The sequence below is a fragment of the Felis catus genome, chromosome D3 (assembly GCF_018350175.1).
Source record: "Felis catus isolate Fca126 chromosome D3, F.catus_Fca126_mat1.0, whole genome shotgun sequence".
In the NCBI taxonomy this organism is placed as follows: domain Eukaryota; kingdom Metazoa; phylum Chordata; class Mammalia; order Carnivora; family Felidae; genus Felis; species Felis catus.
Genome location: NC_058379.1, coordinates 9,204,374 through 9,218,571, shown reverse-complemented (window position 1 = coordinate 9,218,571; position 14,198 = coordinate 9,204,374). Strand labels below are relative to the sequence as shown.

Genomic DNA, 14,198 nt, shown 5'->3' with positions numbered 1-14,198 from the left:
CAAGAAAAAGAGGAGAACCCGGGGATGTCTCCACTAACTCAGAAGGAAGGACCATACACAGGGAACCCACACCAGGTGTGAATCTGGAGGGGACTTTTCTGTAAAACGGGGGTAGGGGTTAGGGGACCCGACAGCTACCCACAAAAACGCTTTCATAATTTAGGCCTTCTTTCCTCGTAGGAGCTTCCCTGAACGTGTCTGAAAACTTCATGCATACAAACTAGTATCACTTCATTAGAGAGCAATTTGACAGATTCTATCAAAATTTCAATGTGCATATTCTCTGATCCAGCAATTCCACTGCCTGGGATCTATTCACCAGTGGTACTTGCTCAAAGGCACAAAGATGCACACGGGTGTAGTTTCAAAGGCGGTGGGATACTGGAGATAACCAAGATGCCCGTCAATTGGGTAAAAAAATGTGGGGCATCCCTGGCCCGAAACAGTCTGCAACAGGGAAAAAGATTGCAGGGGGTCTGATCATTCTAATGTGGAAGGGCGTCCACAAAACAGTGTTCATTTCTAAAAAGCAAATTATAGGACAGTACGTATATAAATTCGGCTACATAGGGAAAAAAATGAAGAAATAAGGTATACACATATTCTTGCAGGTTTTCAGAAAGTATCAAAGATATAAGAACTGTGGAGGATGATTGGGAGGTTGGGGGAATTTTATTTACTTTTTAGCTACCCCCCGCCCCGGACTGTTTGGTGTTTTAAAATAATGAACATGTCTTATTTTTATAATAGAAATTGCAGTGAAAAATCTGGGGTCCGTGTGCACCCCTCTGGGAGAGGGGCATGACCTGCACTGGAGACTCAGAGGATTTTGTGATCCAAAGAATGTAAGAGTTCTAGGACAGCTTCTCCCCTGTGTCCCCAGAGGGCAAGGGGCTCGGCACTGGGTCAGGATTGTGCCAGAGTCTCACTGTCAACTGTGGGCTGAGGATTTCAGGTCACGTCAGACCTGCCCTCACCTCCCTTTTGTCCTATTCTAGGGACCCGACCCAGGTCAGAGTCCCGGATGCACCTGCAGGCTGGACTCTGGGCCCTGGGATCTCAGTGAGGACACTCTGCTTAAGGCAAATAAGAGCCAATCAAGGCAGGAGGCAGCATCCTTGATTCCCACCACGCTGTACCTAGATTGTTGTCTGTGAGGACCTCTTTGACTCTCTTGGTGATGGAGTATGTGTCCAGCTCGGGGGACATGGCCACAATCTCCTGGATGCCCCCCGTGGCCTGGCTGCCCGAGTACACCTTCCCCCCCAGCGAGGAGCTGGAGCGTCCCTCCGGCTGCTGGTTCTCCTTGCTGCCCTCCAGTGCCAGGCTCAAGGGCTCCTGGGAGCTCCTCTCCGGCTCCGTGGGGCTAGGGGGTGGGGACGGCGAGGACCTCGGTTCCGTGGGACTGGCTGTGGGCCACAGAGAGACAGAGAAGGCAGTTACTGCCATTTGGAACAGACAAATATGGTTTGGATGGCTTGTTTGTTAGGGCCAAGTGTTGGCAACAGTCCATTTTGCAACCACAATAGTAATATCTTAGGCAGGGACCATCCTGGATGCAAAAACTAGTGAATACAAATTTGATGAAGAGTAGGGTATTTACATGGTCTCTAGGTGTTTCTCTATAAGACGCTCGTTGATGACAAAGGGAAAAGTAGTTAACTCTTCAGTATAGATACTTGGCAGACATCACCTTAACCAAACGATCAAAGTTAACATCGCCAATCAAAGGACAAATGAACACTGATGCCTCCTGATGCCGTGTACTTACTGAGAAGAAGGACACAGCATCAGTTCCGTGATATTCCTCCTAAAAGTGCGCAAGGACGCATCGGACAAAGCTGAACTGAGACAGTCTATTGAATGACTGGCTTCAAAAATGTCAAAATTGGGAAACAGAGAGAGGCAGAAGAATTGTTCAAATTGAGAGACTAAAGAGACACGACAACTAAATACAAGGAGTCCTGGATCTGATCCTAGACAGGGAGAAACAACATTTTATAAAGGATGGGGTGCCGGGCTGGCTCGGTCGGTAGAGCACGCGACTCTTGATCTTGGGGTTGTGTGTTCAAGCCCCATGTTGGGCATATAATTTACTTTAAAAAATTATGTGAAGGATATTATAGGGACAACCAAAGAAACCTGAATATAGATGGTGGGCTACCTTAACAGTATTGTATCATCGTCACATTTCTTTCTCATTCTTGGGAAAAAACTTTTTGAAGCATTTAGGGGTAAAGGGACATGACGTTGTCAACTAATACCTCAAATGGTCGGGAGAGAAAAGAGCGCACAGGTGGCAAAATTAGCGGTTGGTGAGCCTGTGTGGGGGGTACAGAGAGCTTGTTCTATTGTTTCAACTCTTCAGTTAGTTAGAAATTGCTTCGGAAATGAAAAGTTACAAAAAAATAAGTTGGCAACCCCTTTAAGCTCAACCATCAGAGAGCAGCAAAATAAAATAGGGTCATTTCCTGAAGCAACTAAAAATAATGAGGGGCGCCCGGGTGGCTCAGTAGGTTAAGCGTCCGACTCTTGATTTCGGCTCAGGTCATGATCCCACAGTTTGTGGGATGGAGCCCCACATGGAGCTCTGTGCTGGCAGCACAGAGCCTGCTTGGGATCCTCTCTCTCCCTCTCTCTGCCCCCTCCCCTGCTTGTGCTCTCTTTCTCTCAAAATAAACAAATAAACATAAAACAACATAATGAAAAGATGTCCACATAAGATGAGTAAGTTCTGGGGATCTAATGTACAGTGTGGTGACTGGTTAACAATCCAGTATTTTATACTCGACACTATGAAAGAGGCCTATGAAAGAGGGACTTTACTATTCCCAACGTAACAACAAAATGGTAATTACGTGAGGCGAAGGATGCGGTAACTAGTCTTACTGTGGCAAACATTTTACAATACATAGGCATATCATATCATCACCATATCATCATCATTTAAACTCCCACAATGTTAATATGTCAAGTTTATCTCAACAAAGCTGAAAGGATGTCCACAGTACAACGGCATATTTAAAAAGTGAGTTTATAAGCCACAGTTTTCATTTATCAAAAGATGTTTGTGTGAATATATATTAGAAAAGCCAAGTGGAAGACATGTTGGGTAGGATGACCTTGCTAAAGCCCAGTCCCTGAATCACTCTCCTCTTATCCATGACAAGCCCCTGGAGGCAGGGACCACAGGTAAGTCGTGGGTGAGTCCTGGAGCCTGGGGAAGAAGGAGGTGTTGGGCAGAAGCCTGTTGAATGAATAAATTTGAGTCAGGACCTCTGCTTATCCCTGCAAGGTGCAAAGTGAAGCCTCCAAGTTCTGAGTGGTGACATCACAGCCCTGTGGGGCTGGCTGCCCGTATCTGGTGTCAGGAGAACACTATTGCTCCCCGCCTCCCCCAAACTGGGGTGATCCTGGTCATCCAGGTGGCAAACATGTGATGCTGGAGCTAACACGTGCCCCCCCCCCCCCCCCCCCCCCAATCACTGTCACCATCAGAGAGGCAAAGCTGGTGGGGAAGGGCCAGTCTGGGGAAGCAAGAGGCTGTTTCAAGAGTCCTTCCCTCGCTGCCACGGGAGAGGGGTTGGGCTCCGCTGGAGGGGAATCTAGGGTCTTCGAAGGCATCTGCCTCTTGGAAAACCTGCATCCCCACCTAAAGGGCCAGCTTTCCAACCAGACAGGGAGCGGGATGAGGAGACGGAGGGCAACCCAGATGATGAGCCTGAAACCAGCCAGCCTCCAGGCAGAACACTGGCCTCTTCTGACTACTCTGACTTCAAGGACTGCTTCTGACAAAATTACTGAAAGACTCAGAAATCAACTCTATCAGGAGGAACACACTAAATACAAAACACTGAGAGGCTGGACACGGACAGTCAGGTTGGCTGGGGCTTGAGCAGGGGCTCTGGACAGGAATGTGAGTGGGGCAGAGTGGGGAGAGCAGGTGACCACGTGGTCTGTCTGCCCAGGCCTTTCCTGGTTGTCATACAGAAAGTCCCATGCCCTGGGCAAACGGGACAATTGGTTACGATGAAGAGAGACAGTGAGGGAGAGATGGAAGGAGGGATGGAGTGACGGAGGACACAGAATAGAGTGGGAGAGAGGGACACAGAAAGAAGGCGATACGGGGAGAGAGACTGGGACAAAGAGTAAGAAAGGCAGCAAGAAAAGGGAGCGGGGAGAGAAAAGATGACACGGAGAGACTCGGAGAAAAGTCGGAGACGACGTGGGGAGAACAGGGCTTCCTCAACTGCTGGAGAATTCTGAGAAGCCTCAGACACACGTACCCATGCCCACCACTGTGGGCTTCGCTGAAGGGCTGGTGATTTGAAGCAGGTTTCGTGGCAGGCAGCTGGTGTGAGGGAGGCCATGCTTTGGAACCTGCCTTTGGCAAGCAGCTCACCCTCAGGTCGCCGGGCCAAGGACAAAATGGGGGCCGGAACAGGTTCATACTCAACCCGATGGCTGGACTCTGTGGGACGTTATGGGCAGTGGATACCTCTCCTGCCTCTAGGTTGTGGACAGGTGGTGGCTGTGGGGGCCTTGGTTGGATCGGCCACCCCCTACCATGTCAGGCCAGCAGCTACCGCTCACATCTCTGCTTCCGTGAACCTGGGCCCTGGCTTCCTGGTCTGTGGAGGGACAGGGGTGGCCACGCTCACTGGGCCTCACTCCCTTCCCAATCTGTGAATGATCCTCCTAGCTTTTGCTTGTCCTGTTTCCTCCACGAGGAACACCTTTCTTGATTGTCCTTGCCTAATCCTATCCTACACAACAAAGACATTTTTAAAAACCAGAACCATTCGACATAGAGGAAATGCAGATCAAACTGCAATGAGATACCAATTCACACCCGCTGGGATGGCTACAGTCAAAGAGGGAGAAGAGCAGGTGTTGGTGAGGAGGTGGAGAAATAGGAACCCCTCCCACCACACTGCTGCTGGGACGTGAAACGGTGCAGTCGCTATGGAAAACAGGTTGGAAGCTCCTCAGCGAGTTAAACGTAGAATTATCATAAAACCAGGGCACCTGGGTGGCTTAGTTGGTTGAGTGTCCGACTCTTGATTTCAGCTCAGGTCATGATCTCACCATTCATGAGTTCGAGCCCCGCAATGGGCTTTATACTGACAGCATGAAGGCTGCTTGGGATTCTCTTTCCCTCTCTCTCTGCCATGCGTGCATGTGAGCGCATACTCTCTCTCAAAATAGATAAACTTTATGAAAAAAAATAATCATATGGGGCGCCTGGGTGGCTCAGTCGGTTAAGCGCCCGACTTCAGCTCAGGTCATGATCTCACAGTCTGTGGGTTCGAGCCCCACGTCGGGCTCTGGGCTGACAGCTCAGAGACTGGAGCCTGCTTCAGATTCTGTGTCTCCCTCTCTCTCTGCCCCTCCCCTGCTCATGCTCTGTCTCTCTCTGTCTCAAAAATAAATAAAAACATAAAAAAAAAAATCATATGACCCAGCAATTCCACTCTGAGGTATACGGAGAAAGGAATCAGAAACAGGTGTTCAAAAACATGCACATGGGTGTTCATGGCAACATTATTCACAGTAGCCAAAAGTTGGTCTAAAGGAAATATCATTTGGCCATAAAAAGGAATGAAGTACTGACACATGCTACAGCCTGGATGTACCTTGGAAACATATGCTAAGTGAAAGCCGGACACAAAAAGCCACATATTGTACGATTCCATGGATAAGAGGCAAATCCATGCGGACAGGAAGCAGATTCGTGGTTGCAGGGCCTGGGGGAGGGGTGAGTGGGCATGACTGCTTAATGGGCACAGGGTTCTTCTTGGGGGTGATGACAATGTCCTGGAACTAGGCAGAGGTGGTGGTTGTGTAAAATTGTGAATGTAATAAATGCCACTGAATTGTACACTTTAAAAGGGGTTCAAATGGTAAATTTTATGTTATATCAATTTTACCAGAATAGGAAAACTAATTAAAATACAACACAACACAGCACAAGGACGGGAACTCTGCCACAGGTACGGGCTCTGGGGTGGGCACTCTTGTGGACCCTAATGGCTAAATGCCCTGCGTTCTAAGCTTGGCTCTGCCACTACCCAGCGGGTGACCTTGGGCAAATCACTGTCCTACTCAGACCCTCCATTTCTTCTTCTGGAAAGTAGGAATGACAAACAGTCCCTCCAGTCAAGACTGACGTGAGGATTACAGATGAAAGTACCAGGTGCTCAGCCGTGTGTGTGACAAACGGCAGCGGTCATTCGAACTGTTGGAGTGCTTCTTAAAACAGCCCGGTGGGGCAGGCATTTTCAATTAAAAATTTAATTATAAAATATTTCAAAGTCTAGAAATATACAAAAAAGAAAATGTAAATCCTCCTTCCCTTCCCTGGGTCCATGACCCAAATAGATGTTAACACTCTGTTATTTGCTTCAAATTTCCCTCTTTTTATTTTTTAAAAAAAATTTTAATGTTTATTTTTGAAAGAGAGAGAGAGAGCGAGCAGGGGAGGGGCAGACCGAATCCCAAGCAGGCTGTGTGCCGTCAGTACAGAGTCTGGGGCTTGAACCCATGAACCCTGAGATCATGACCTGAGTCGAAACCAAGAGTCTAATGCTTAACCAACTGAGCCACCCATGTGCCCCTCTCCCCAACTTTTTTTATGTTTATTTTTGAGGGGGTGGGAGGGGCAGAGAGAGAGGGAGACACAGAATCTGGAGCAGGCTCCAGGCTCTGAACTTTCAGCACAGAGCCTGATGTGGGGCTCGAACCCATGAACCGTGAGATCATGACCTGAGCTGAAGTCGGATGCTTAACTGACTGAGCCACCCAGGCTCCCCTCCCTGTTTGTTTTAAAGACAAAGAGCAAGCAACAGGTATGCCTGGGTGGCTCAGTTGGTTGAGTATCCTGAGTCTTGATTTTGGTTCAGGTCATGATCCCAGGGTCATGGGATTGAGCCCTGCATTGGACTCCACATTGAGTATGGAGCCTGCTTAAGATTCTCTCTCTCTCCCTTTTGCCCTTCTCCACCACTTGTGCTCTCTCTCTCTCTGGAAAAAAAAAAAAAAGTAACAGAGCCAGCCAGAGCCCTCCCCTCCCGATCTCCTCCTGGTCCCCTTCCCTGTGGAACCCCTCTTCCCAGGCTGGTGAGTGGTGACTCTTTTTGACATTAAAAAAATTTTTTTTAAGGTTTACTTATTTTAATAGAGAGTGAGAGAGAGATTGCATGTGCCAGTTGGAGAGGGGCAGAGAGAGAGAGGGAGAGAGAATCTCAAGCAGGCTCTGCTATCAGTGTGCAGCCCAATGCGGGGCTCAGTCCCACAAACCAAGAGATCATGACCTGAGCCAAAATCAAGAGTCAGACGCTTAACCGACTGAGCCACTCAGGTGCCCCAACATTTTGTTTAAGCAAGCTCTACACCCAGCATGGGGCTTGAACTCACGACCCTGAGATCGAGAGTCACCTGCTCTACTGACTCAGTCAGCCAGGTGCCCCTCTTTTTGATATTTTAATCGATAGGCTTGTAGCCAATGCTCCAACAATGTGCGGTCTTGTCTTGTGGACACGAACTTCTAAAATAAACACCGTCTCCTGGGATGATTTTGTTGCCTGGTGTTATGGTAGTATTCTTGTTGATCCCTGCACTTCACCAGGACTGACTGACCTGCCCACTGCTCATCATGGCAGAGGGAGCCTAGACTTCCTAGAGTCCCTCCCCTGACTCCATCCTTCCATTTCTAGCTCTATGACTTTGGGCAACTCTCTGAGCCTCAGTTTCCTCACTCAGGCAACGTTCAGACTCCAGCTTGCCTGTGCATCATTAATGGATGGATAACAGCCCAAATGTCTGTGCTAAGGATTCTGAGGCTGAATGCTGGGTCGCTTGGAAAAAGAGATCAATCAGTGATTCTGGTCAGGGGATGGGAGGGCAGCTCTGCATCCAAAGAAGATTTTCTCCGCTTGCTGTAGGCACCTAGGCGCCACCTAGAGTTTAAAACCACCGGCAGACGTCATCCCTCTGGTTGAAGGAAGGACGAAAAGCAGGGAGACCATCTAGGGGCACACTGGCAGCAGCCCACGAGAGGGTCCCGACCACACTCACCCTGAGAGGCGCTGGGCTGCTGGCTGATGGCCTGGCCGAGCTGGTCTGAGAGCCACAGCTGCATGCGGATGAAGGGCTCTCGCCCCTTCTGTGTCAGCTTGCTCCACGGCTTCGGCCGGGACAGCATGTCGCTCACACTGCCCTGTGACAGGCCCAGCACCTGGGGATGGGCGGAGCAGGAAGTGTAGGGAGGCAGGCCCCTGGGACCCCAGCCATCCCCTCCCTCCCTCTCTGCAGGACACTTGGCCCACTGTTCACTCTGATTCCCTGGGAGGCCAGGGCTGCCTTGATTTGTTCTTCATTTCCCAGGTGCCTGCTGTGTGCCTGTGCTGTGCCCACCCCCCACCCCCCCATCTGCAGTGCCCTTCCAGATATCCCCTACGTGTAAGAATCCTTCTTGATTTTAAGCCCCCTCAAAAGCCCCCTCCTCTAGGAAGAGGTGTCTTCCCTTGACATCATTCCTCCTCCTCTCAACTCACCTGACTCTTGACCTGCTCCTCTGCCAAGGGCAGAAGTGATGTTCAAAACTACTTAACCACTGGTATTGCAGGGGAACCCTGGCTGGGCTGAGCCTTAACCCTTTAGTGGCTGGACCACTGGGAGGAACGGAGGGTTCTGGAGGAGGAGAGGTAAGTGGCTACTCCTAACCAGAGGGAAGCATTTCACTGCTTTAACAACCATAGAACTGAATGTCAGCCCAGCCCTCCCTTCCCACAGGGCCCAGGGACGAGTGGATGCAGGAAAAAAGGGTTGGGGGTCATGCAGACCTGGGTTTGAATTCTGCTTTTGCCTTGTTCCTGTTCATGCACACAACCTGTCTTTTCCAGACCATGAACACTGGGGGCTGGGTCCTCCGGTGGCCCACCCGCCCCAGGTCCCGTGGGCCCCACTATCTTCACCTTCTCCCCGAAGATCCTCTGGCAGATCCCATTCTTGGCCAGCTTCTCTTTGACCTGGCGCGTCAGCTCCAGTGTATCCACCTCCCGGTACATGTAAAGCTCGTACTGCTCGGGGGTCAGGGGCGGCACGGTAGGCTTCAGTGTGCGGGGCACGTACGCCGGGTAGTAGGCCAGCCGCCCACCGCTGCCCGCCTCGGGGACGCCACCTTCGGCCTTCAGCTCGCCCACTCTGGGAGGCTCATCCTCGCCCCCCGCCGCTTCGTCCTCGGGGGCCGTGGGGGCCTCGTCCCCACGGGGCCAGGCCCGCCCGTTGGGCTGTCCGGAGTAGCCGGAGGAGGAGGAGGAGAGGGAGGGTGAGACAGAGGTGTAGGGGCGGCTGAGCAGGCCACGGTCCGAGGCCCAGTGGTGGTCGAAGTAGCCGGCGTCGCCAATCTCCGACTTGACCTTCCGGATGATGCTCTGCACGAAGGCAGCAGGGGACAAGACCGTGAGGGAGGTCTGTGTGGCGCTGCTGCTGGTTCCCCCGCCGCCACCACCACCACCGCTGCTGTCCTCCTGCTTGACATAGGTCGGAGCCCCATTCTGGCTCGCAGTGGCCAGCGAGGGCCGCTCTGGGGGCGAGGGAGGCACCGAGCGGCCCCGGGGGCCGGCCTCCATCTCCAGCAGGGCCTGCTGTTGCGCCTGCATCTCGCGGCGCGCTTGCTCCAGAATGTTCTTGATGGCATCTTCCGAGGTGCTGGCGGGGGCTGTGCCGTTGGTGATGCCCAGTGGGGCCGTGGAGTTCTTGGACTCACCTGTGGGGAGGAGGACAGGGTGGCCAGAGGCCCACAGTCAGGGGCATGGTTTCAAGGGCAAAGATGTTCACGGCATCTGTGTAAGTATACTTTGGAGATACTGTGGAGATACTGCAATAAAACCAGTCAAGTGAATTTTTTGGTTTCAGAGTGTATACAAAAATTATGTTTATGCTGCACCGTAGCCTACTTGGTGTGCAACAGCATTATGCCTCAGAAAAACCCCAACGTACATACCTTAACTAAAAAATACTTCATCACTCAAAAATGCCAACCATCACCTGAGCTTTCAGGAAGCCCTAATCTCTGACCACAGATTATCATAACAAATAGAGTAATAATGAAAGCATTGGAAATACTGAGAGAATTGCCCAAATGTCACACAGAGACACCGAGTGAGTAAATGCTGGAACAATGCTGCCGACAGACTTGCTTGACACAGGGTTGCCACAAACCTTTAGTTTAAACCAAGAGCAACATCTATAAAGCACAACGAAATGCACTCAAAAGAGGTATGCCTGTGTTTATGCCAGCAAAACGTTGGCAGCAACTTCTGTGTCCAACAATCGGGGGTTGGATAAATTATGGTCCGTCCGTATGGCAGAATATTAGACAGCCATCACAAACCAGGTAGACAGAGATTTTAGCCTATGTAGAGAAAGTGCTCACGGGGAAAATGTAACGTAAAAAAAGACCTGTCTTTTAAATGTGCTAAGATCCATTTATGCAAATGTCAAAGACAAGGAAAACACTACAGCACACAAAATAAGCCGCTTCACTTATTCTAATAGCAAAATAATGGCATGAACCCAAATGCTCACGGAGAACAGAAAGGATAATGAACAGTGACATGGTCACACAAACAGAATGCTATCCAGTGGTGGCTGCCCAACATTGTGAATATGCTAAATGCCATGGAATTGTTCACTTTAAAACGGTTAGTAAATTTTGCCTCAATTAAAATAAAAGAGTACTGCATGCCTGTTGCAGAGAGTTAAGAAAGCAAAACTTAAGATGAAAAGAAAAATCCCCTTGATCTCTCTCTCAAAGGCAACCACATGAAATCTCCTCACGTATTTCCTTTGGGCTGCTTTCTAACTTCATACATGGGGCGATCATACTTGATGTGGGAGTGTAGCCCGGTTTGCCCCCACCCAGTATCAACATGAGTATTTTGTCTTATGATTAGAAGTTCTATCTTTCATGGCTGCCTATGCCATGTGAAGGTATAGTCTCTGCTTTATTTACCTGATCCCCCACTGCTGGACAGTTAGGTTGTTTCTAGTTTGTCACTGCTGTGAGCAACGATAAAGGAATAGCTTGTATATAAATCTTTGTCCCCATCCTGGATATTTCCCTCAATTCCCAGAGTAGAACTCTCGAGTTAGCAGTTAGCCATATTTGTCTCCTCCCTGGGGGGCTGTTGCTTTCACTCTTGTCAGGGGCATGGGGCAACAACCCGGGCACTTTTTCCCTTGCCCTCTCCTCACAGACCCTGCATGGAACGCCCCTGGCTGGCCCACTCTGCAGTGATGTTGCCTTTTTAATCTCCGTGCTGTCTTGTGTGTTGTTTCTGACCCTTCTACCCCCATGGGAGAGCACTGTACAGGGAGCCAGGAGACCTGGGTTCTCCCTTGGCCTCTGTGTAACTGTGAGTATATCTCTCCCTCTCTGGTCTCAGCTGTCCTGTTGGTTAATGGAAGAGTTCTATTAGTCTTTTTCTCATGGTTCTTTTCACTCCACTAGTGTGTCTCGTTCACAGCTGTAACCTGTTTCCGGTATGCAGTACGTGCTTAACCAATGTTTACTGAATGACTGCCTCTCTTGCTCCAGGAGCCGATCAAGAAGAAACATAGAAGGTGTACATAGATGGACCTCAGTGGATTATTTGGATGGGGCAGTGTAGGCTCCTAGCAGGGTAAGCATCCTCTGCCCCTCCCAGGGACCAGGCAGGGGGAGGGCCCTTGGCTTTCCAGCAGCAGAGGCTTGGGAATCGAGACACTTGCTCTGAGGTGCCACCAGGGGGCAGCAGACACCACAAAGCGGGAGCATGGAAGCCAGCATCAGGTTCAAAGTCCGCTACAGTCTACACTGTGCTGTGCTATACACAGTGCTGGGTGCAGGGATGCAAGTTGGTCCCTGGCTGCAAAAAACCCTCAGACTGATAGGAAGTACAGACATATCAGCAGAGGCATGTGTAACATGAACAAATGCAACAAGAGAGAGAAAAATAATGACGATGTTAACTATGATGATGGCTAGATCTTCAGGGGCACCTTTGACATGCCAGGCCCTCAGGCTGAGTGCTTGCCAGTCCTATTCTCACACAGGATCCTCACACAACAATAGGAAAGGAGTACTAATACTGTGCCTATTTTAAATGTAAGACGATGGAGGCACAGAGAGGCTAAGTAACTTTTCCAAGGTCACACAGCTAATAAACAGCAGAGCCAAAATTTGCAGCCAGGCCACTCTGGCTCCACTGCACCAAGCAATATAGGTGATTGTAGGGGGTCCAAGGAGGATCAGTAACCATTCCATCTGGATTGAGGTGGGGGGTTTCCTGGATGAGGTGACTTCTGAGTTGGATTGTGAATTGGCCAGGGGTGAGGACGGCATTAGGGGCATAGGGAATAGCATGAGAATGGACATGGCTATAAGCATTTCATTCGAGAAGGATTGGGGGTTGGGAGGAGTCAAGACCATAAGGCCTGGAGGCCTTGTTGAGGAGCTGGGGTTTTTTAATTAAAAAATAAAATTTTATTTTATAGAGAGAGTGCAAGCAAGTAGGGGAGAAGGGCAGAGGGAGAGAGAGAGAATCTCAAGCAGGCTCCACACGCAGTGCGAGCCCACCCAGGGACATGGGGCTCAATCCCACGACTCTGGGATCACGACCTGAGCTGCAACCAAGAACTGGAGGCTCAATCAACTGAGCCACCCAGGCACCCTGAGGATCTGGGATTCTTATCTTGAGGGCAATGGGGAGGAGCTGTGGAAGTGACATGACCCTGTGTATGCTCCAGAAAGATCTCTCTGGCCTCTGGGTGGAGAATGGGCCGCAGTGGGACCTAGAATATCACTGGCAAGACCAGTGAAGAGGCTAATGAAACAGTCCCAGCAAGTGATGATGGTGGCAGTCCAGGACAGCCTCTCACCCTGCCTGGGTGTCGGGCACCATCTTCGACAGGTTCCCAGTCCTGAGCTGGTGGGTTCGGGGAGGGGGAGGAGGGTGGGTGCAGACAGGGAGTTCTGTCTCAGACACACTGACTCTTTGATGTCAGTGCGGGACCCTGGTGGACATTCCCGGCCAGCAGCTGGCTTATGGCTCCATAACTCTCGAGAGAGGCGTGGCCCGGAGATGGGATGTTTTGGCTGTTGTTGGAACTTCCAGGAGTGGACCAACTCACCTAAGAAACATCAGACTGAAGTCAGAGGGCCTGGGGGGCACCCTGCGTTTGAGGGGCTGATGGAGAATGTACACTCTGGTAGGCTAAATGAGGGTCTCCCAGAGGCACTCACGTCCCAGTCCCTGGGACCCGAACCGTGACTTCACACAGCAAAGGGGACTTTGCAGATGTGATTAAGTTAGGGGTCTTGAGATCCTGGGTTCTGTGGGTGGGCCCCACATCATCACAAGGGTGCTTGTGAGAGGAAGTAGGAGGATCAGAGACAGAGAGGAAGATGCTATGATGCTGGGTTTGAGGATGCAGGAGGGGCCGTGAAGCAAGGAATGTGGGTGCCTCCAGAAGCTCGAGAAGGTAAGGAAATGGATTCTCCCTGGAGCCTCTAGAGGGAACACAGCCCTGCTGACACCTTGACTCTAGCCCAGCGAGGCTGACTGTGGCCTTTGGGACTGTGAGAGAATAAACTGTGTTGTTTTTAGCCACTGAGTCTGCGGCCGAACAGTAGCACGAGGAGGCTAATATAGGGCCCTGCGAAAGTGTAGAAGGTGCAGTCTGGGAGGTAGGAGGAAGGCAGGAAAACAGGGTCTCCTTGGGAACTAGAAAGTGGAGGAGGTGCAGGAAGGAGGGTGAGGCTTAGAGCGTTGTTCTTGACAAGCTCCTGTGTGATTACTGGTCACTGCGTCTCCTCAAAGTTGAGGACATCCGGACAATCCAGACCAGTGCTGCAGCAGTCACTGGGTGTCTCCTACGGCGTCTCACTTGTCACCTTGCAATGTGGCCAGTGAGGCTGAAGAACTGAAGCTGTAGTTTTATTTAACTTTAAACAATTTGAATGGATATAGTCACACATGGCTGGTGGCTGCCGTGCCAACCTGGACCTGGTGCTTTCCAGGCCCAGACCTTGCTTGGTGCAGGTTGGCTGGCAAAGCAGTTCTGACCTGCTCGGAATCCCCGCTGTGGTGGATGAAGGTGGACCAGGCCTTACCTCCTGCTCTGGGCAGTCCCTGGAGGCCTCAGGCCTCACC

The 14,198-nt window shown here is 50.7% G+C and overlaps 1 protein-coding gene across 11 annotated transcripts in view; it reads right to left on the bottom strand.

Moving 5' to 3' along the window:
• The window catches only part of CUX2 (cut like homeobox 2), a 282,708-nt gene that overhangs the window by 8,479 nt on the left and 260,031 nt on the right, over positions 1 to 14,198 (bottom strand). For 10 of the 11 annotated variants that reach the window (XM_045041718.1, XM_045041720.1, XM_045041719.1 and 7 more), the window contains 3 exons: positions 8,976 to 9,769; positions 8,077 to 8,236; positions 1,140 to 1,409 (listed from right to left, as the gene is read on the bottom strand). In XM_045041718.1, the coding sequence (XP_044897653.1) occupies positions 1,140 to 1,409; positions 8,077 to 8,236; positions 8,976 to 9,769 (1,224 nt within the window). The remainder of the gene's footprint in view (positions 1 to 1,139; positions 1,410 to 8,076; positions 8,237 to 8,975; positions 9,770 to 14,198) is intronic. The other variant, XM_045041723.1, reaches the window with a different exon arrangement.